Source organism: Mustelus asterias, chromosome 2 (genome assembly GCF_964213995.1).
Source record: "Mustelus asterias chromosome 2, sMusAst1.hap1.1, whole genome shotgun sequence".
In the NCBI taxonomy this organism is placed as follows: Eukaryota; Metazoa; Chordata; class Chondrichthyes; order Carcharhiniformes; family Triakidae; genus Mustelus; species Mustelus asterias.
In genome coordinates this window covers 139,237,771-139,260,687 of record NC_135802.1, presented here as the reverse complement: position 1 = coordinate 139,260,687, position 22,917 = coordinate 139,237,771, and the positions used below count along the sequence as shown (strand labels likewise).

General features: G+C 43.7%; 1 protein-coding gene across 8 annotated transcripts in view; it reads left to right on the top strand.

The window, feature by feature from the left end:
• The window catches only part of LOC144511763 (engulfment and cell motility protein 1), a 275,624-nt gene extending 265,163 nt beyond the window's left edge, over window positions 1–10,461 (top strand). For all 8 annotated transcript variants that reach the window (XM_078242020.1, XM_078242065.1, XM_078242047.1 and 5 more), the window contains 2 exons: window positions 4,811–4,888; window positions 9,241–10,461. In XM_078242020.1, the coding sequence (XP_078098146.1) occupies window positions 4,811–4,888; window positions 9,241–9,441 (279 nt within the window). In that variant the 3' untranslated portion in view covers window positions 9,442–10,461. The remainder of the gene's footprint in view (window positions 1–4,810; window positions 4,889–9,240) is intronic.
• The last annotated feature ends 12,456 nt before the right edge of the window (window positions 10,462–22,917 follow it).

Genomic DNA, 22,917 nt, shown 5'->3' with positions numbered 1-22,917 from the left:
ATTCTTCTTTTCTGCTACATTCCAGAATTTTAGTTAATTCCTTACCTTGAATTAGATAGTGGGGAATGTCCATGATAACAGTAATAATGATCCAGTGATCTGGATTGAATCCCACGCACGGGTCTGTGCCAGCTGTATCTTCTGTGACCCGCATTCCTCCATTATAAATCCCTAGCTGTTAAATAAAGTAAGAAATGCACTCGCTTGATTCAGTGTGAAAGCTGCCGTGTTGGATTCTTCCCCCAAAGGTGATGAATCCCGAACTGAGATTGTGCTGTCACGCTGTGTACAAACAAGGGGATGGAATGGAACTCCTTTGAATGTGTAGAGAATGCACATGAACAGCCACAGAATCATAGAAACCCTACAGTGCAGAAAGAGGCCATCTGGCCCATCGAGTCTGCACCGACCACATCCCACCCAGGCCCTACACATTTACCCGCTAATCCCTCTAACCTACGCATCTCAGGACTCTAAGGGGCAATTTTAGCATAGCCAATCAACCGAACCCGCACATCTTTGGACTGTGGGAGGAAGCCGGAGCACCCGGAGGAAACCCACGCAGACACGAGGAGAATGTGCAAACTCCACACAGACAGTGACCCAAGCCGGGAATCGAACCCAGGTCCCTGGAGCTGTAAAGCAGCAGTGCTAACCACTGTGCTACCGTGCCGCCCAGCACGGTAGCTTAGGGAACAACGCCTCTTGAATACTAAAGAGATGAACGGATGTTGCAACTTATTGAGACCAATGCTCATTGACAGGGTTCATTTGAATGGTGAAGAGAGAATTGGATACAGCATAGCAGTATAGTAAATCCAGAGACCATCCAGACTAACCATCCGGAAATTAAAATTCCACGCGGGCAATTTGAGAATTTGGATGTAAAATACTTGTATCAGTCAAAGTGACCAGGAAGCTGTTGACCTGTAAAAGCCCAACCATTTCACTTGATGTCCTTTGGGGAAGGAAGCCTGCTGCCTTTACCTGCTCAGGCCTCCATGTGATTCCTGTCATGCACCAACGTGGGTGCCTCTTAAACTGCCCTCTGAGGTGGCCGAGGAAGCTACTTTGTCAGGCCAACTAAGGATGGGCAATAAAGGCAGCCAAGTGGTAGGCACATCCCAAAGTTGATTAAGGGGAGAGAGTTATAGCAAATAGACCAAGGCAGATAAAGTCTCTGTCACTGATGGTGGAATGACTGGAAACAAATGCATAAAAGTCCTGAATAAGGAGACCAGTGGGTTTGGGGGAGGTAATACAGACTGAAGGCAGTTGAGACATTTGGTCTGCGTTTGGTCACCTATTTTGTCCCCAATTCATTCTTTTCCCCCAATAGCTCTTGTTTCTTTTTGATTTTTGTGCTCATTCCAGAGGTTTACATGGCTGCAGATCGTTATGGGGCTGGTGGGTAGAAGGTGGGTGCTGTTTCATTGCAACGCTCCAGCCACCATGAAAATAGGGCAGGTTGAATAGACCAGCTGGTCTTTTCCTACTCATCATTCTTGTCCTTTTGTATAAGACCATGGAGATATTCAAAGGTGAAGGAGCATGGAGATTCAGGGAGCCTGTATATACTGGTGAGGTCGGGGTGGTGATGAGTGAGACTAAGTGTAGGCCAGGGGATTGGCTATTGAGTTTCTGACAAGTTAGGATTTTGTTCAATGCAAGGGGCAGAATAGACAAAACATTATCTCTGGAGCTGCAGACCTGTTAAATGTGACTGATATGACAGCTGTATCTCACTGCTAATGTTAGGTTTTCTCCCCAGCGCACACACAGTGCTAGGATATAATAGAGGTAATCTATGTGATGATGATGGGCACGGTGGCACAGTGGTTGGGGCGCTACAGTGGTTAGCACTGTTGCTTCACAGCGCCAGGGACCTGAGTCCAATTCCGGCCTCGGGTGACTGTGTGGAGTTCGCACGTTCTCTTCATGGGTTTCCTCCGGGTGCTCCGGCTTCCTCCCACGCTCCAAAGATGTGTGATTTAGGTTGATTGGCCATGCTAAATTGCCCCTTAGTGTCAGAGGGACTAACAGAGGAAATATGTGGGGCTACAGGGATGGGGCCTGGGTGGGATTGTTGTCAGTGCAGGCTCAATGGGCCGAATGGCCTCTTTCTGCACTGTAGGGGTTCATTGATGGGCTTCTATCCTATTTGGAGAGGTGATAGGAGGTGCAAGAAAGGATTAAAGAAGGCGGAACTCTTATACACTTCTTTCCATCAAGAGATAACTACTATTGGCCACAAATGATACTTCTTAAATCACTTCCAAAAATAAACAAGTTTAAAGCAGTCACTTTGAAGATTCTGTATATTAAAAATGACTTTCGCTGGAGTTGAGCATCAAACCCAGAGAGGGGGCAGGGGGGGAGGGGAAGGGGGGCGGGAGGGGGGAGTGAAGGGATCCATCTAATTTCAATCAGAGCTCTCCACTATTGAAATATTGGTGCTGACAACAACTGACTGAGACAGTAATCACTTGTGACGTTTACTCGTCGGCAAAAGAAAAGAAGCTTGCCACTTCTCCAAACCAATATAACACGTCTGAACACGTTAAAATAAGCGCAGGAGACCAGCTCCATTCAACTGCTGGTAAAAGCTGAAGATGTGTAGGTCCACTGCTCGAGAGAACATTGTACATCGACAATGTCACGGATTGGATAGAACTGTATCCAAAGTGCTGCCCACTCCGTGCCCACTGCGACCTCTCTGACCCCAGCCTGTTTCCAATCTCTTCACTGCACTTAAGTGCTCCTCTGGAGGTTTGATGGGCTACAAGCGAGACCCCAGGATGGTTGCCACTTAAATAACACATGGATCTGTGAGAAAATTAGTATTGTATTTATGTGACCACCCACTTCAGCATTTCTGATCAGCATGCACTGTATGTTTAAATGCTGCTAGTAATTTTGGTATTTATTCTCTAAGCACGGAATTTTTTTTTTGATTGCCTCAGTTTATTTTGATACTAAAAAATAAAGCAGTTTTGGTGATTGTACATGGAAACATAGAAACTCGAAGCAGGAGTAGGCCATTCCGACCTTCAAGCCTGCTCCACCATTCATTATGATCATGGCTGATCATCAAATTCAATTTCCTGATCCCTCCCTTTCCCCCCCATATCCCTTGATCCCTTTAGCCCCAAGAGCTATATCTAATTTCTTCTATGCGGAATCGTCAAGCAGAAACTAATTGCCAGGTTCCGCACGCATAAGGATGGCCTCAACCGGGATCATGGGTTCATGTCACATTACATGTAACCCCACCATTTGGCCTGGGCTTGCAAAATCCTACTAACTGTCCTGGTTTGAGACAATTCACACCTCTTTAACCTGTGATAATCACTCTCTCCACTCACATTGCCTGTACCTGTAGAGACTTGATTACCTGTAAAGACTCGTATTCCAACCATTATCTTGCAATTGAGTCTGTCTATATATGCCGTGTTTGTGAACCCACCTTTCCACTCACCTGATGAAGGGGCAGTGTTCCAAAAGCTCGTGATACCAAATAAACCTGTTGGACTTTAACCTGATGTTGTGAGACTTCTTACTGTGCCCACCCCAGTCCAACGCTGGCATCTCCACATCATTATTTCTTCTTGAAATCAGACAACGTTTTGGCCTCAACCACTTTCTATGGTAATGAATTCCAAACAATCACCATCCTCTGGATAAAGAAATTTCTCCTCACCTCAGTTCTAAAAGGTTCACCCCTTATCCTTAAACTATGACCCCGAGTTCTGGACTCCCCCACCATTTGGAACATTTTTTCTGAATCTACCCTGCTATGAGATCCCCTCTCACTCTTCCAAATTCCAGTGAATATAATCCTAACCGACTTGTTCTCTCCTCATATGAAAGACCTGCCATCCCAGAAATCAGCCTGGCAAACCTTTGCTGTACTCCCTCTATAGCAAGGACATCCTTCCTCAGATAAGGACATCAACACTGCACATAGTATTTCAGGTGTGGTCTCACCAATGTCCTATACAATTGCAGCAAAACATTCCTATTCCTATACTCAAATCCTGTTGCTATGAAGGCCAACATACCATTTGCCTTTTTTTTCATTCATTCCTGGGATATGGGCGCCTCTAGCAAGGCCAACATTTATCACCTAACCTGAGAATCCATCAAGGCTGCCTACTTTCACCTCTGTAGCGTTACCCACGTCCACTATCGCTTCAGCTCATTGGCTGCTGAAATTCACTGATGCTTTTGCTATCTCTAGACCCGACATCCCACAAAGCACTCTCCTTAAAATTGAGCCTACCCGAACTCACACCAAGTTCCATTCACTCATTTGCTCCTGGTCTGCCAACACATCAAATTTAGAATATTTATCCTTGTTTCCAAGTGCGTCCAAGGCCTCTCCCATCCCCTGTAACCTCCTGCAGCCCCCTGAGCTCTTCGTGCTCCCCCAGTTCTGACCTGTAGTGCATCGCCAGTTTTCATTGCTCTACAATCTTGCTCATGCCTTTAGCTGCCCAGGCCCTTAGCTCTGTAATTTCCTCTCTAAACATCTCTGTGATTCCAGCTCTCTCTCGCTCTCTCTCTTTCCCTTCCTTTGAGATGTTCTTTAAATCTTGGCTTTTTGATAAGGCTTCTGTGAAGCAGCATTGGAACATTTAATTATGTTTCAGTCGCTATAGAAATGCAAGTAGTTGTTGTTGTTGAATTTGACATTCACAAAACATATTTTGTGAAGCACCGGTGATTTGGACATGAGCTGATGTGATAGGATGACTTCTTCCCTTGGACATAATGCCCTTTATCTGACTGATTGTTCTGGTCTCCACAGGAGGTGTTAGAGCTCGCCTTCTCTATCCTGTACGACCCAGATGATTCCTTGAATTTCATTGCTCCTGACAAGCATGAAGTAAGTGCAACACCTCCCTTCCATTAATGTTATTTTTAAAGTGCTTTCTCAACGCTTTTGTACTTGATGCGGAAACTGTTGCAAGCTTTGAAGCATTGTCCATTAATATATTATTTAATGGGACTTTACAAAAATAAACTATGAGAGTTTTTGAATGAGAAACTGGCAGTGACAATTCCTTTCAAGTGCAATAAAATAAAGTCAATACTTTTTATAGTTAGTGTGTTCAGTATTTTCCCTTCATATATCATTTATAAATGAGAAGATAATTATTATTTCAATACATTTGCTTCATATTCTTTTTTGATATGTTTGTTGAAGATTTTCATATATTTTACATAGCAAACAAACACAGATACAGATCCACACAGTGCTCTCGTGTACATTCCAACGTGAGATTGTAATTTACATCAAATGTCAGGCACTGTTGCGATTGAGTAGGTTATGCTAAAGGAAAACCGACAAAAAGGCAATCCAGTCCTTGATAATTCACAATACTATCTTCTGTATTACTATCCTCATTTGTGCTTCTTGTTAATATTCAACCCCTGTCTGCATGGGAGACCAGATGTGTTAAGAATGGCCTTCTCAATCGAAAAGAATATCCTTCCCTTTTGCTCATTTAACAGTTTTCCCTCCAGGTCTACTTTGGCCAGTGCCCCCCACATTAGAGTAAGTCACAGTTAAAACACATGCCATAGCTCTAAGCAGCACTGCTTGGCAGTCACTCAAAGTCTGTCACGATCCAGCTGAAGGTATGGATTAATCTACGCAGCATGGAAAGTGCCAGACCTTGCAAACACTGACAACTCAGTTATTAAGTTTGAGAGTGAATCTCTCAAGTCTAAAACATGAATTTTAAACTTAAAGCCAATTACACATAGGCATGGAGGAACAGCTGGCTAAGTTAATCAGGCGAATAGAATGAAGGGAAATAAACAGTGGGAAACATTTGAAGAAATGATTCAAAATGTTCAACAATAATACATTCCATTAAAAAACAAAAACTCAGTGCAATGATTCAGGAAGCCCAGCTGGAAAGGAACACAGTTTATTCCAGAATGCAAAGTGAAACACTACCACGGTGTACACAAACTTAGTCCCTGACTGGGACTACAGTTCAGCAGGCCCAGTCCTGGGCCTGCCTTATAAAAGGCTCAGCTAATAAGTTCCAGCTGGGCTTGGAGGAGTTAGGGGTAATATATTAGAATGGACGGAGGATTGGTTGATGGATTAGAAACATGAATAGAGATAAATGGGGCATTTTCAGGTTAGCAGGTTGATAGGGGGTCAATCATTTAGGGTTGAAATGAGGAGACATTTCTTCAGTCAGAGGGTTGTGCATCTTTGGAATTCTCTACCCCAGAGGGTTGAGTGCAGATGCTCCATCATTGAGTATATTCAGAAAGATAGATTGTTGGTCTCTCACTGAGGTGAAGAGATAGGGGAGGTGGCCAGGAAATTGGGGTTGAGGTAGAAAATCAGCTGTGGTGATATAAAATGGTGCGAGCTTGAGGGACAATATGGTCTATTGGTATATCTGCTACTTATTTCTCATGCAGCAAAGTTCAACCAGTGACCAAGGCAAATCATCTTCAAGAGTGGTCAGTCTTAGGACTGAACAGCTTTTTTCTGGGATGTAAACTGGGATGTAAACTGATTAGGTGTAAGAACAATAGGCCCAATGTAAAACTTACCCTGAGGAATCACAAAAGAAGCATTTAAAAAATATTATTCGTTCATGGGACATGGGCGTCGCTGGATGGCCAACATTTATTGCCCATCCTTAGTCGCCCTTGAACTGAGTGTCTCGCTTGGCCATTTCAGAGGGCAGTTGAGAGTCAACCACGTTGCTGTGGCTCTGGAGTCACATGTAGTCTAGACCAGCTAAGGATGGCAGATTCCCTTCCCTAAAGGACATTAGTGAACCAAATGGATTTTTCCGACAATCGACAATGGTTTCATGGTCATCAGTAGATTCTTAATTCCAGATATCTTTTATTGAATTCAAATTCCACAATCTGCTGTGGCGGGATTCGAACCCGGGTCCCCAGAACATTAGCTGAGCTTCTGGATTAATAGCCTAGCGATAATACTATTAGGCCATCACCTCCCCATTATTGTACACAAGGCATGTTAAATATTGCTTTGCTTTTAGTAATTAAACCCAATTAGGGTCTGTTTAGGCTTCTCTAACTTGTATGGTCCTTCGCAATGCCTTGTGAAAGGTGTGTGTCTACTGTACAAGAATCTTGACCATAGATTACCTTACAAGCAGTTTTTTATTGCATAAACTAAACGGCGCATGCATTATCTTTGTGCATTTATTTAAACATCTCAGCTCCGATGCCTAAAGTCAATGCAATTCAACATAGCAAGTAGCAGGACATTAATTTTAAATAACCAAACTTAACGCTGCAGCAAAACAGAAGCAGCAGGTTACAGAGTGAAACAGGTCTACAGTCGCAATTTTCCTTTGAACAGACCAAGCTAATGAGTAGGGTATGTTGTATTGGGAATAGTGCTCATCTTCAATTGAATTCAAAGAACTAACAGTATCATAAGGACACTTCTGTGTTTCAAAGCACACCTGCAACATGATGTGATTAACTCTGATATCCTTTCCCATGTCTCTTGATTTTTATTTTTGTTAAAACATGGTCTTTAGTCAGCAAGTGCGAATGATGTCATGAGATACTGAATTTAGCTGTGCGAGGAAGCCAAGCTAGCCCCCATAGATGTGTCACGAACTCAGAATGTATTAGTAATCTCATCGTGTCATTTGCAAGTGTTAGTTCATCTCCCTCATAGAGGGATACCAATACCCATACAGATATCACTGGTACTCATCATTTAAAATATTGTTAATATCCCAAACAAAGGAAGTGCTGATAGATGTTGTAGTTCAGCTTAAGTTTCATTTCGAAAGCAGTACATACATGGAGGGTCATTTTAACCCCATAATGGGTGGATTGGTATTGAGCGGGAAGTAAACATTTTTATGAATCTCAAACCCACTCCATCCTGCCTCCAACACATCCACTTCTGATTTTCATAGAATCCCTACAGTACATCCCATTTGGCCCATCGAGCCTGCACCGACAACAATCCCACCCAGCCCCTATCATGTATTTACCCTACTAATCTCCCTAACCTACACATCTTGGGACACTAAGGGGCAATTTAGCATGGCCAATCAAACTAACCTGCGCATCTTTGTGACTGTGAGAGGAAACCGGAGCACCCGGAGGAAACCCATGCAGACATGGGGAGAACGTGCAAATTCCACACAGACAGTCACCCGAGGCCGGAATTGAACCCTGGTGCTGTGAGGCAGCAGTGCTAATCACTGTGCCACCCGGTAATTTATTAATCGGAGGTGGGACAGAGGGTGGGCAGCGAAATAGGATTACATCGGAGATACAGCATAGAAACAACCCCCCACCATAACAGAAAATCGTACCCATCATCATTAAGAAATCCAATAAAAAATTCAGGACAAACATCTTCACCCAGTGTAATTTGAAAATGGAACTCGCTACCACATGGAGTAGTTGAGAAGAATAGCTTAAAATCTAAGCCTTAAGAAGAAGCTAGGTAAATACTTGAGGGAGGAAGAAATAAAAAGACATGTAAATAGAGTGAGGTGAAGGAGAATGGTGGGGGGAGGCTCATGTGGAGCACAAACACCAGCACAGACCAGTTGAGCTAAATGGTCTGTCTCTGTGCTGTAAATTCTTTGTAAACCTTTTTTTTGTAGTTATCTGTCTTCCCCTGAATATGGTGTGGAGATGCCGGTGTTGGACTGGGGTGGGCACAGTAAGAAGTCTCACAACACCAGGTTAAAGTCCAACAGGTTTATTTGGGATCACAAACTTTCAGACCGCTGCTCCTTCATCAGGTGAGTGATGAAGGAGCAGCGCTCCAAAAGCTCATGATTCCAAATAAACCTGTTGGACTTTAACCTGTTGTTGTGAGACTTCTTAGTGTTCCCCTGAATAAAACAACACTTTTAATAAAGAATAACACTTTATTAATCAGCAAAACCTAAAATTGGAAATGCTGAATAACTCTCCTGCCAGTGGGAAAGTGCACAGTCAATGGAGGTGTTTAGAATTGTATTGTATTGTGAATGCTCAGTGACGCCAGCTAATGATTTGTGATGGAATGCAAGAAGTGAGGTAAGGTAGCAGCCCTGTGAATTGGGTGACTGTCTTGGCGAAGATTCTGAAACTTCCTCATAGAACATCTGATAGATTCATACAAAGGGTCAGCATTGAAAAAGCTGGGAGCTTAAACCAATGAATCTGGGTTGTTGAATGGTCTCAAGAGCGTCCCTTTCTCTTTTCCAGTACTGTGTGTGGACGGATGGGCTGAACGCTCTGCTCGGGAAGGAGATGATGAGCGAGCTGACCAAGAACGACCTCGACACACTCCTCAGCATGGAGATGAAGCTTCGCCTTCTCGACCTAGAGAATATTCAAATTCCAGAAGCCCCGCCTCCCATCCCCAAAGAGCCGAGCAACTACGACTTTGTTTATGACTGTAACTAAATGGGACAAAACTGAGAATAAACTGGGAGCAGCAGTAACTCTAGCTGCCCGCTTCCCTTCTTGTTCTCTGTATCTGCTGCCAATGTACCTTCCTGCTACTCTCTGGCCTCTACTAATCTTTAGCTAGACCAAATTGTTTTCTGATTTCTTGGGCATTACTTTATTACTTTGTGGAAAAACGTCTTGTGTATCCATATCATTGAAAGCAATGATGTAGCCACAATGTTACCTCCACTGGGAGCTGGACCGTTTCTTGGACCTTCTCATGGTTGATATGACTGGTCAGAAATCATGGCTGGAATTCTCCGGCGGTTCACACCAGCGGGATTCTCCGATCCTGCCAGGAGCATACTCCCGCCCGCAGGTTTCCCGCCGGCATGGGGGGACATCAATGGGAATTGCCATTGATCCGCCGCTAGCAAGCAATGTGCCACCTCCCGCGTGTGTGTGTGTGCATGCATGTGTGTGTGCATGCACATGCGTGTATGCGTGTGTGTCAAATTAATGATTAGAAAATTAGATTTTGTCAATTCAAGAAACCAGAAATCAATTTGTTCTTGAGCTATTAATATCTCAAATTGCATTCCCTTTAAGGTCTGACCCTCCAGCCACATACTTTGCTTGATAGATAAAGCATACATCATGATGCCAGTAATCTCAAAACTCATCAATATGTATCGTACTTAAGAGGAAAGAGTGCATTTCTATCAAACTAAACATATGGTCATGGCTTTGACTCTATGTAGAGTAAGATACCTATATTGCATTAGTGGTGATTTGTGAAATATACCAAACAGTCAGTATTATGTCAATGTTATGTCATTATGATGTTAGAGAAGAATTTACCAGGAAACATTTTATATATGTAAAAAAAAAGTTTTACCATTTTTGGCTTCTTACGTATATATTTAATGGAAAATGCACGTCTGTGTGTTGTGAAAATGTTCCTTTACAACATTGAAATATCTTGAGTAAATGTCCTTGAAATTATGCAGTTTACAATAAAATAAGATTTATTACCAGAGCGTAGATTTATTCTCTCTCGTCACAAAAAAGGTTGAATTTACAAGGATATTGCTTGTACAGTAGTTTGTTGTTTTGGAAATACAAAGTAGATTTTATATTTCAGGTGCAGAGATTTTTTTTCCCAATCAGAATCACATCAGGCCCCACAGGATTTTCCATCCATCTATTTTAATTTATAATATCTACTTTCAATGGTTAAAATGGTATGTTCTTGTCTAGTTTCTACACACCATCAGTGGTAAAATCATCAGCCATCCATTTTTCAGGAAGCCCCAAAATGCCAGACAAAAAGCACGTGCCGCCGGCCATAGTGGATAGGGACAAGCAAATGAAGGGTCTTGTACCCATGTCTGAGACTGGTATCGGGCTTTTGAATATACAAATAAGGGACCTGACGCCTGCAAGATTAGTTTGCCCTGAGGTAGCCATTGCCATCACAGGCAGCACACCTATCCCACAGTATAGAATCATAGAAGCCCTACAGTGCAGAAAGAGGCCATTTGGCCCATCGAGTCTGCACCGACCACAATCCCACCCCGGCCCTACCCCCTTATCCCTACATATTTACCCGCTAATCCCTCTAACCTACACACCTCAGGACACTAAGGGGCAATTTTATCATGGCCAATCAACCTAACCCGCACATCTTTGAACTGTGGGAGGAAACCGGAGCACCCGGAGGAAACCCACGCAGACACGAGGAGAATGTGCAAACTCCAAACAGACAGTGACCCAAGCTGGGAATCGAACCCAGGTCCCTGGAGCTGTGAAGCAGCAGTACTAACCACTGTGCTACCGTGCTGCCCAACAAAAACAAAAACAAGTTATTTGTCTCTGAACATGAAACTGCAGGAGACAAAAGGGTTCCAACTGATCCCACGTGAAACAGCCCTCTTGACTACTGCTACTACCTTCTCCCCTCTCTTCCCCCATAAATTCCAAGATTCCTGCAATTTTTCCTTTAAAGTATTCATGAAATTCCCTTTTGAAAGTATACATTGATTCTGCTTCAACTCTGTTTACTGGTAATGCTTTAGAGATCACAATAACTCATTGCACATAAGAAAAGTAATCTTTCTCGTTCTTTTACCAATTATCTTAAATCTGTGTCGTCCAGTTACCAACACTCCTGCCAACAATTATCCGAATTTACTCCATTAAAACCCTTCATGATTTGGACCACCTCTGTTAAATCTCCCATTAACTTGCTTTGCCCTAAGGAGAACAAGCCCAGCTTCTCTAGTTTTGTCACATAAATCTAGTCCCTCACTATGGTGTCATCATGGTCAGTTTTCTCTGCAACCTCCTCAAGGCCTTGATGTCCTTCCGAATGTTTCCTAAATTGTAGTGCCCAGATTGGGGCACAATACTCCGAGAACGATCCAGTGTTTATAAGATGCCAAGTAGCTTCCTTGTTTTTGTACTCAATCTTGTGGATGAAAGGTGTTCTGCTTCACGTCCTCTTTCCTTGTGAACTGTAATTTTTGTAAGGTAGGATAATGCTGAAGTTAATAACAGATGTTTCTGGATTCACTGAAAGATTCGGCAAAATTTGGCCTGGGGTGTTAATTCTTTTCATGATATAATGCCACCTCCCCCAACCCTGTACAGAAATGCATGCACAACTCTGTTGTGACCTCTATATATTTCAGAGACAGGTCGCAATACTGTGCAGGAAGAAAGAAAGCCTTACATTTACAAAGCAGCTTTCATGATCAGAGAGACATCCCAAAGTGCTTCTGAGCCAATGAAGTGCTTTTGAAGTGTATAGTCTCTGTTACAATGTTGCAAGTGCAGCAGCCAATCTGTACGCAGCAAACTCCCATAAACAGCAAACCGTTTAAAAAACGGAGAGAGCTTTACCGGCAACATGTGCAGAGCGAAGCTTTGCTGCTGCGGTCTATGTGGCAAAAGAACATGAAGAATTCTTCAGAGGAAAGGAAAAACCATCTGCTTCAAACAAACCAAAGTCTGTTCATAGATCAGTTTCCCTTTTCTCAGTCATATCGCTTTTCAGAAATACACCCATTTTGAAAACAGTCATGCTGTGTGTTTTACGGAGCGGCATGGTGGCACAGTGGTTAGCACTGCTGCCTCATAGCACCAGGGACCTGGGTTCAATTCCCAGCTTGGGTCACTGTCTGTGTGGGTTTCCTCCGGGTGCTCCGGTTTCCTCCCACAGTCCAAAGATGTGCGGGTTAGGTGGGTTGGCCATGTTAAATTGACCCTAGTGTCAGGGGGACTAGCTAGAGTAAATGCATGGTGTTATGGGGATAGGGACTGGGTGGGATTGTGGTTGGTGCAGACGTGATAGGCCGAATGGCCTCCATCTGTACTGTAAGATTCTATGATTATATGACAGATTCCCTGTGAACTTATTCTATAAGTCTATTGCTCAAGTGTAAAAGATGTTGGCTAACTTCACTTTTAAATTCCTATCCCATGGCTTCCTACATTTGTACCTCTGATATTTTGGTTTGTTGGAGAATGATGAATTGTAGCTGTAGCAGGAATTATGTCCCCAGAGTTACGTAGCCAAGCTTTCCAACCCCTTGGCAGTGGGAAGCCGCAAGCCTCAGCAGATCTAGAGGTCTGGAGTACATTTGCTTCAATGCAAGAAGTATAACATGTAAGACAGATGAACTGAGAGCCTAGATTACTGCATGGAATTATAATGTAATTGCAATTATGGAGACATGGTTAAAGGAGGGACAGGACTGGCAGCTTAACATTCCAGGATATCGTTGTTTTAGATGGAACAGAAGGGGAAACAAAAGAGGTAGGGGAGATGCATTGCTGATTAGGGGGCAGATGTTGAGGGAGGACACATTGGAGGGATCTTGAACTCAGGAATAAGAAGGGTGAAATCACAATGTTGGGAGTGAACTGTAGGCCTCCCAACAGCCTGCAGGAGACAGGAGCAGTTGTGTAGTCAGATACAGAAAAGGTGTGAAAAAAGCAGGGTAGTTGTGATGGGTGACTTTAACTTCCCCCATATTGACTGGGAATCCATTACAGCCAGGGGCTCGGATGGAGAACAATTAGATGTGTCCAGGAGGGCTTTTTGATACAGTATGTTGACAATCCAACCAGGGACGAGGCCATACTACACTTAATATTGGGGAATGAGCCAGGCCAGGTGATCGATGTTTCAGTGGGGAAGCATTTTGGGCTTAGTGACCATAATTCCATAAGATTTCAGGTTGTCATGGATAAGAACAAGAATGCACCTCAGGTGAGGCTGCTTAATTGGGGGAGGGCCAATTACATCCAAATTAGACGGGAACTGGGGAATGTGGATTGGGAGCGGCTATTTGAGGACAAATCCACATCTGGCATTGGGGAGGCTTTTAAAGGCCAGTGGATTGAAGTGCAGAAGAGGCATGTCCCCACAAAAATGAAGGATAGAAATGGATTCGGGAACCATGGGTGACAAGGGAAATTGTAAGCTAAGGAAAAAGGAAGCATATGATAGGTCTAGACATCTAAAAACTGACAAAGCCCTTGAGGCGTGCAGTGAAATTAGGAAGGAACTTAAACATGGAATTAGGAGGGCTAAAAGGGGCCATGAAATGTCTTTAGCAAACAGGGTCAAGGAGAATCTCAAGGCTTTTTATGCATATATTAGAAGCAACACAGTAGCAAGAGAAAGAGTAGGCTCACTCAAGGACAATGGAAAGAAGTTATGTGTTGAACCACAGGAAGTGGGCGAAATCCTTAATGAGTACTTTGTATCGGTATTCACCAAGGAGAAGGACGTGATGGATGTTGAGGTCAAGGATAGGTGTGTGAACGCTCTTGAGAACATCAATATATCAAAGGAGGAAGTATTGAGTATCCTAAATTGCATTAAGGTAGACAAGTCCCGGGGCCGGATGGGATCTATCCCAAGTACTGTGGGAGGCAAGGGGAGAAATAGCTGGGGTCTTAACAGACATCGTCACATCCTCTTTGACAATAGGCAAGGTTCCAGAGGACTGGAGAATAGCCAATGTTGTTCCCTTGTTTAAGAAAGGAAGCAGGTATAATCCAGCAAATTATAGGCCAGTGAGCCTGACATAAGTGGTGGGGAAGCTTTTGGAGAAGATACTGAGGGACAGGATATATGCACATTTGGAGGAAAATTGAGTTAGTGACAGGCAGCATGACTTTGTACAGGAAAGGTCATGTCTCACCAACTTGATTGAGTTTTTTGAAGAGGTGACAAAGCAAATTGATGAGGGAAGGGATGTAGTTTATATGGACTTTAGTAAGGCATTTGACAAGGTCCCACGTGGCAGACTGGTAGAAAACTAAAATCACATGGGATTCAGGGTGGGCTGGCTAGATGGATACAGAACTGGCTTGGTTATAGAAGACAGAGAGTAGCAGTGGAAGGGTATTATTCAGGATGGAGATCTGTAGCTAGTGGTGTTCCGCAGGAATCAGTGCTGAGCCCTCTATTGTTTGTAGTATATATAAATGATCTGGAGGAAAATGTGGGTGGTCTGATTAGTAAGTTCACGGATGACATGAAGATTGGCAGAGTTGCTGATCATGCCAATGATTGTCAGAGGATACAACAGGATATAGATAGATTGGAGACTTGGGCACAGAAATGGCAGATGGGATTTAATCTGGACAAATGCAAGGTGATGCATTTTGGAGGATCAAATTTCAGTGTGAATTATACTGCAAATGGCAGAACCCTTAGGAACATTAACATACAGAGGAATCTGAGCGTGCAGATCAACAGTTCCCTAAACATGGCAACACAGGTGGCCAAGGTGATTAAGAGGGCATATGACATGCTTCCCTTCATCAGCCGGGGCATTGAGTACAGGAGTTGGGAAATCATGTTGCAGCTATATAAAACCTTGGTTAGGCCGCATTTGGAGTATTGTATGCAGTTCTGGTCACCGCATGATCAGAAGGATGTGGAAACTTTGGAGAGAGTGCAAAGAAGGTTCACCAGGATATTGCCTGGTCTTGAAGGTGTTGGCTATGAGGAGAGGTTGAATAAACTAGGATTGTTTTCACTGGAAAGACAGAGGCTGAGGGGTGTCTTGATAGAGGTCTACAAAATTATGAGAGGCAGGGTGGATAGTCAGAGGCTTTTTCCAAGGGTGGAAGTGTCAATTACAAAGGGACACAGGTTCAAGGTGAGAGGGAGAAGTTTAAGGGAGATGTGCGGGGGAATTCTTTCACACAGAGAGTTGTCGGTGCCTGGAATGCGTTGCCAGAGGATGTGGTGGAAGCAGGCATGTTAGCAACATTTAAGAGGCATCTGGATGGGTACAGGAATAGGGAGGGAATAGAGGGATGTGGACCAAGTAAGGGCAGAAGGTTTTTTTTAAATTAGGGCATCATGATTGGCACAGACTTGGAGGGCCGAAGGGCCTGTATTTGTGCTGTACTTTTCTTTGTTCTTTGTTCTTGTGGGAGATGGGCAGCCAGCTCTGTCTCTTTGGCCTTGCAGAGGATGGACCCAGAAGGATGGACCCAGACACAGAGTATAATGTCCTAACTAGGTTAGGGGTTATGGGTCTTAAAGAAAATGAAAAGAATGTGGTTTGCACACCTAGATTCAAACTAACAACAAATTTATTGAAGGAAATGTTCTCTACATTGCACAGAGGAAAAACTGGAAGTAAAATAGCAGCGTGTGCAACACCCTAATGACATCATCATCAAATCATGTGATCAGCTCTTAAAGCAATCTGCAACTATTTAAATATACAACATCCATCCCCCTTCTGTGGTCATGATAACAAATTACTACAATGTTATAATAACACGCTGGACACAGTATCATTAATCATTATGTACAGTCAATAAGAAAGTTGATCAGGAGGACATCTGTTCCTCTTTGTTTGTATATGACATTCTGGAATTTGGCTGTCCTTGACCCTAGAAGTATGATTTCGAACTTCAGTAGACACTTCTCTTGGAACTCATTCTGCATCATTCTCACATGATATAGTAGCAAAGGCATAATCATCAGGCAACTCAGATTCAATTAAGGCTTCCATGGTAGTATTCACAACACTAGGGACTCAAGAAGTTGGTATTTATGGCGATGATTCTGAGAAATCACTTAGAAATGACAACAGTTGGTCAGCATGGCAGCGGCAAACTAGTACATCCTCTTTTGAATGATGTAATAAATTGGATCTGTTTTTGCTAAAATTATGGCTGTATCCATTTCTCACTTATGGCATAATTACATGCTAACACTCCATCTCCTTGATGAAATGATCGTTGTTTTGCCCTCACTTTTCATTTCCTAGTAAGTATCCAGCTAAGTAAGTCAGAACTGATCTTAACTCACAGTTGGAGACTTTTTCAGAATGTCCCAAAATGGATGCTATATTTGTTTGTGTAATAATGACTGTAATGCAACCGTGGGATGGCATGGTGGCACAGCGGTTAGCACTGCTGGCTCACAGCGCCAGTGACCCAGGCAGCACGGTGGCACAGTGGGTTAGCACTGCTGCCTCACAGCACCAGGGACCCAGGGCAGCATGGTGACACAGTGGTTAGCACTGCTGCCTCACAGCACCAGGGACCCGGGTTCAATTCCAGCCTTGGGTGACTGTCTGTGTGGAGTTTGCGCATTCTCCCCGTGTCTGCATGGGTTTCCTCCGGGCGCTCCGGTTTCCTTCCACAGTCCAAAGATGTGTAGGTAAGGTTGATTGGAGAATTATCCATCGGAAGTTCAAACTTTCCAGGTAATTCCCACAAAGCCAGTGCATTGGGGCTTTCAAGGTGTCCCAACCTGTAGCTTGAGGGGTATGTTCAGTATCCAGTGACCTGGAGGCCTGAAGATCTGGGCCATCAGGTTCAGAGTGTTCGCTCCTGTCCAGGAGAGAGCTCTATCCCAAATAATTCTCCAAGTGTTTGTAATTTGAGTTCTCACAAAATACCGAGATTCACTGGAAAAATACAAGAAAAGGGCAGCTAATACCTTGTGAAAGACAAGAAGAAAATAAAAGGTTAGGTAGTTCAGCCCACCCTCCGTGGTCAGCTCATCAACTCCGCACAACATGATAACAATTCACTGGCGAATATTATTAGTAGATTGGAGAATGTGCTCTATGGTCCTTAAGAGAAAAATAGAAAGAGAACTGAACTGAAGACTAGACCCCAGAATCTTTTTGCTTCCTACCCAATACTGTACATTACAAACAGGATATAAAATAAGCAACCTGTGTAATAATCTCTATACTATTTGCTGCTACTGGCTAATAAGGAGTGTTGGCCAATAAAGGTTGGAGTGGGTGACGAGAAGGGCAATAAATCCTCTCTCATTTCTCCCTACCAGAACTGACATTTGTCTGGAACATTATTATATACTTGGAGCATCTTTCATAGAATCATAGAATAGAATCCTTACATTGCAAATGAGGTCATTCAGCCCATCAAGTCTGCACTGACCCTCCAATAGAGCACTGGATAAAAGCAAATTACTGCAGATGCTGGAATCTGAAACCAAAAGAGAAAATGCTGGAAAATCTCAGCAGGTCTGGCAGCTTCTGTAAGGAGAGAAAAGAGCTGACGTTTTGAGTCCAGATGACCTTTTGTCAAAGCTAGACTTGAAACTTTGACAAAGGGTCATCTGGACTCGAAACGTCAGCTCTTTTCTCTTCTCACAGATGCTGCAGACCTGCTGAGATTTTCCAGCATTTTCTCTTTTGGCTCCATGAGAGCATCTTACCCAAGCCCTATCCCCCAAATTGCACGTTTTTACCCTGCTAACCCCCCTAACTTACACATCTTGGGACACTAAGGATAATTTAGCATGGCCAATCAACCTTACCTACACATCTTTGGACTGTGGAAGGAAACCGGAGCACCCGGAGGAAACCCATGCAGACACAGGGAGAATGCGCAAACTCCACACAAATAGTCACCCAAGGCTGGAATTGAACCCGGGTCCCTGGTGCTGTGAGGCAGCAGTGCTAACCACTGTGCCACCGTGCTGCCTGGGTCCCTGGCGCTGTGAGCCAGCAGTGCTAACCGCTGTGCCACCATGCCACCCCACGGTTGCACTACAGTCATTATTACACAAGCAAATATAGCATCCATTTTCATACAATAGGATCCCACAAATAGAAATGGCATAAATGATCCGTTAATCTGTTCTTGACAGGATTGACGGTGGGATGAATGTCGGTTGGGAAACCAGGAGAACTCACTGCTCCTCTTCAAATAGAATAAGGGGATCTTTTATATTTACCCAAACACACAGGTGGAACCTCAGTTTAACATCCCACCCTTAAAGACTGCCATTCCACTAGAGAAATAGAGCACTTCCTTTGCACAACTGAAGCGATTCAGGTGTTGGAGAAACCATTAAGTGCTAAAAGCATTTGGTCTTTTAATAATACATTTTTGATTCATTCCTTGGCATCATGAAAGAATATATTAAAAAAAGACACTTAAAAAGAGGTTTCAAAAATACCTTACACTTTTAAAAGCTGCTCATCCATTAATAGCTTAATCTAGAGTGACAAACTCAAACCTCCTGCTGCACCATTAATAGATAAAAAAAATCCTTTGAAGGTGTAGTGAGCATGTTTGAGGAAAATCCCATTAACTTATGATTTACAGTGTATGATTCTGTGAATAAACTGCCTCTCTTCCTTTTCAATTTCCCTGGAGTGGTTATTTATAATGAAAAAATGATAGTGTGCTCAACTCTACTTAGAAGTTCTTAAAAGCAAAGTTATCCAAGACATTGCGAGACTTGTGTCTGTGCCCCTGAGTTTCTGGCCTGAATCACCATCAACAGAGACTATGCAAGCTTGGGGCAGACATGGAGGAAGGAACCATCAGTGATCTGACATTTTGAAGCAAATATTCTTGAGGTGCGGGCAGCCAGGCGGGCATTTATTGCCCATCCCTACTTGCCTTTGAGAAGGCAACTCTTGTTACAGCTGAGTGATTTGCGAGGCACTTTAGAGTTAACCACCCTGGTATGGGACTGGATAAAGAAGGAAACTAAACATCAGTTACATTTTCATTCAATCTCACAGCTTCATGATCATCTTTACCGAATTCAAGGCGAATGTGAATTCTCTGGATTATCAGTCCAGTCACATAGCCACTACAATACTGTACACCCCTCTTTTCAATAGCTCATTAGTCAAATGGTTGGAAAATTATTTAAGTTGTTTAAAGGTTTAAATGCATCTCCTTGTTACAATGTGGCTGACGTAGCCTTTTATTACCATTATTTGATGCTGCATCCAGTCAATTTTGGCTATTGTTTTTGAAAGATGTCCTTATTGTCACCAGACCATTTTTACTATTGTTGAGGAACCAAAGGGGGAGAGAGACGTGGGGGCGGGGGGGAGGGGGGGGGGCGATCCAAATGTCAAATCTTTTGCATATAGTGCATTAGAAAATCCTGAAATCAGTTTCTCGCCTATAGGGGCCTAAATCACCCAAAAGCCGGCTGATAGCAGCAGAGGGCGTAATTGCGCATGCACAGGTCTCTGTTCTGAGAGCAGCAGAGAGAGACCTGTCACTGCCTCTGCTGCTGTAGCCGGCCAGCCTTCATGGCCTAAACCCAACAATGCACCCCCGCCCCCCCCCCCCCCCCACTACCCAGGGTCCCGCAGCCATTCACAAAGAAATTCCAGAGCTTGGGGCCTAAGTGGTTATAGACATAATTATTAATAGTGGGAAGAATGGAAGGTGAAGTACAAGAGGACACAGTCAGAGGATTCATAGGAATCATAGAATCATAGAACCCTACAGTGAAGAAGGAGGTCATTTGGCCCATTGAGTCTGCAATGACCACAATCCTACCCAAGCCCTATCCCTGTAACCCTACGTATTTACCCTTGCTAGTCCCCCTGACACTAAGCGGAAATTTAGCATGGCCAATCAACCTAGGCTGCACATCTTTGGACTGTGGGAGGAAACCGGAGCACCCGAATTCCAATCGGCACCCATAGTGTGTTCCCAAGCCGGGAATTGAACCTGTGTCCCTGGCACTGTGAGGCAGCAGTGCTAACCACTGTGCCACCGTGCCACTCCAGGAAGAGAGAGTTTGAGGGACTGTGGTGCCGGAGGAGGTTTAAGAGATCAGGTAGGGAAAGATGATGCCATGAAGGGGATTTAAGGAAAATAATTTTAAACTTGAAGTACCAGGGAATCAAGAGCTATTGCAGGTCAGTGGGGCCATGAATGATTGGTGTGTGGGGCTTGATACAAGATCGTATATGAGCAGATGAGTTTTGCTTGAGCTCAAATATAAGGATTGTGAATGATGGGAGGTCAGGTAGAAGAGCATTGAGTTCATTGAATCTGAAAGTAATGAAAGGCATGGAGATGGGTTTTAGCAGGAGCTGGACAGAAATTGGGCTGAGAGGAGCAATGTTACAGAGGCTTAAGGAGGAGAGTTGGAAGGTTTTGGAAACTCAACTCAGACTCAAAAAAGATATCATGGGCTAGATTTTAGTCCTGTAGTCAAAGACTTGATGCTGGGCACATTCCTGGGTCCCTGATGCCTGATGAAAGTAGTCACGGGTAGGCCAATTAGGGATCTGAGAATAGGGTCACCATCAAGTTAAGGACAATGGGGTGCTCCTGAGGCTGGAGGGTGAAGAGTAGGCCATTCCGCCCTTAGAGATTGATAGCCCCACACTCTGTGTTGGGAGCCGCTGTTGCCCTTCAAGGTGCAAATGCCCTCTGATGGCTTTTTTAAAAAATTAAAAATTTTAAATTACAGCTGAGCACAGCTATTGGACTGTTGTTGTGGCAGAGAAATCTCTCCACGGGGTGACCTCTGGCTGCAACTGTGGCACTCGCACCATTGTGGCCACAGAAGAGTATTAAAAATAGTAGTTGGAATGCCGCACCCCGCCCCCCCCCCCCCCACCCCCTCCTCCCACCCCCTCAAGTCTGCCACCAGGAGGCCATTTCCATCCTCGGATGGTGTTTTGACCTCAGCAGGGGGCCCATTTGCCCCCTGGAGAATTCCAATCGGCACCCATAGTGTGTTCTTAAAGGCCCTTAATGATGGCTAATCAGTATGATTCCATTTGTGACTGGGTAGCTGTCTTCACCCTGAAGGGGCACGGCCCAGAGTTGGGAACATGTCACCAAGCCAGTACACCACCCAGTGATGGGGAATTGTGGCCCCTCTAGCTCTACAACTGTTTGAAAATTAGGCCCCATACTTGTGAGCAATCTGGTTAAGCCTGAGGCAGTGGCAAGAAGCGCAGATTCCTGATTCAAATCAGTCATTTCCACCTTTGCAAGTTCCCAACACATGCTCCTGACTCCATTGAGATTTGCTGGTTAGGTGCATTAGCCATGCTAAATTCTCCCTCAGTTACCCCAATAGGCACCAGAGTGTGGCGACTAGGGGATTTTTACAGTAACTTCATTGCAGTGTTAAAGTAAGCCTACTTGTGACACTAATAAATAAACTTTAAAAACTTTAGCTAATGTAACAGGTGATACACTTCTAGCCAGAACCTCTGCCTGCTTCCTGCTGGCCATGTTGGAGCCCATATAAAGCCCAAATAAGAGATGGCCAAATGACTAGATCCATGAGATCTCTTTTTTTAAATGCACTTTTTCCCCTTCCTTCCCTAAATTATTGGATAATGAATAACACCCACTCGGTAATTGGGGAAAAAAAATCCATTTGAAACTTGACACTGTTAGATGAAATGATAAAAATGATTTACTGCCTGAAAGCTTGATATTGGAGATGTGCCCAGTGCACGGAACAGAAGTTGTTAGATGCCTGGAGTTTTCCGGTTATATGTGGTAACAAGAGAACATTTGGTGTGGGTGGAGAATTTTACTCCAGTTTAACTATTAGGAAAATTAATTTTCATCAGTATTACACAATCTAATCACCATAAATTACATGCTCCTAAATTATCCTGTACTATATAGACAAATAAGTAACTTCCATGAGTGCACACTTCCAATAACGTATGAACCAAGCGACTGGAAAAGGCCCTTTGGCTTATCCAGTCTGCCCACACAACTGTGTTGCAGTGTGCAACACAATACATATGTTTCCCAACCCACTTGGAACAGAATTAGGCTATTTAGTTCCTCAAACCTGTCCTGCCAGTGTAAATGCCAGGATTTCAGGAACATATTCTTGTTGTGATACATGCACCACTTTGCAGGAGGGGGATTCCTGTCCATAGCACATTCTGCTGAAATTTAGCACAATTTCTCAGTTGGGTGGGACAGGACTTTTCCTGTTAGTCATGGCTCATATGTTCATATCAGAATACTAATAAGAAAAAGATTCCAACCACATACTGCCACCAGTTACTGTTACATTGTACCTCCATTCACTGGTCTAATTTCACATGGCCAATCACTGGTTACACTAGCATCACATGGCGGTTGATTGGTTACTCTAAGACATGACCATTCACTAATTACTGTATTTTCACTCAGCCACTAACTGATTACTCAAATATGTGC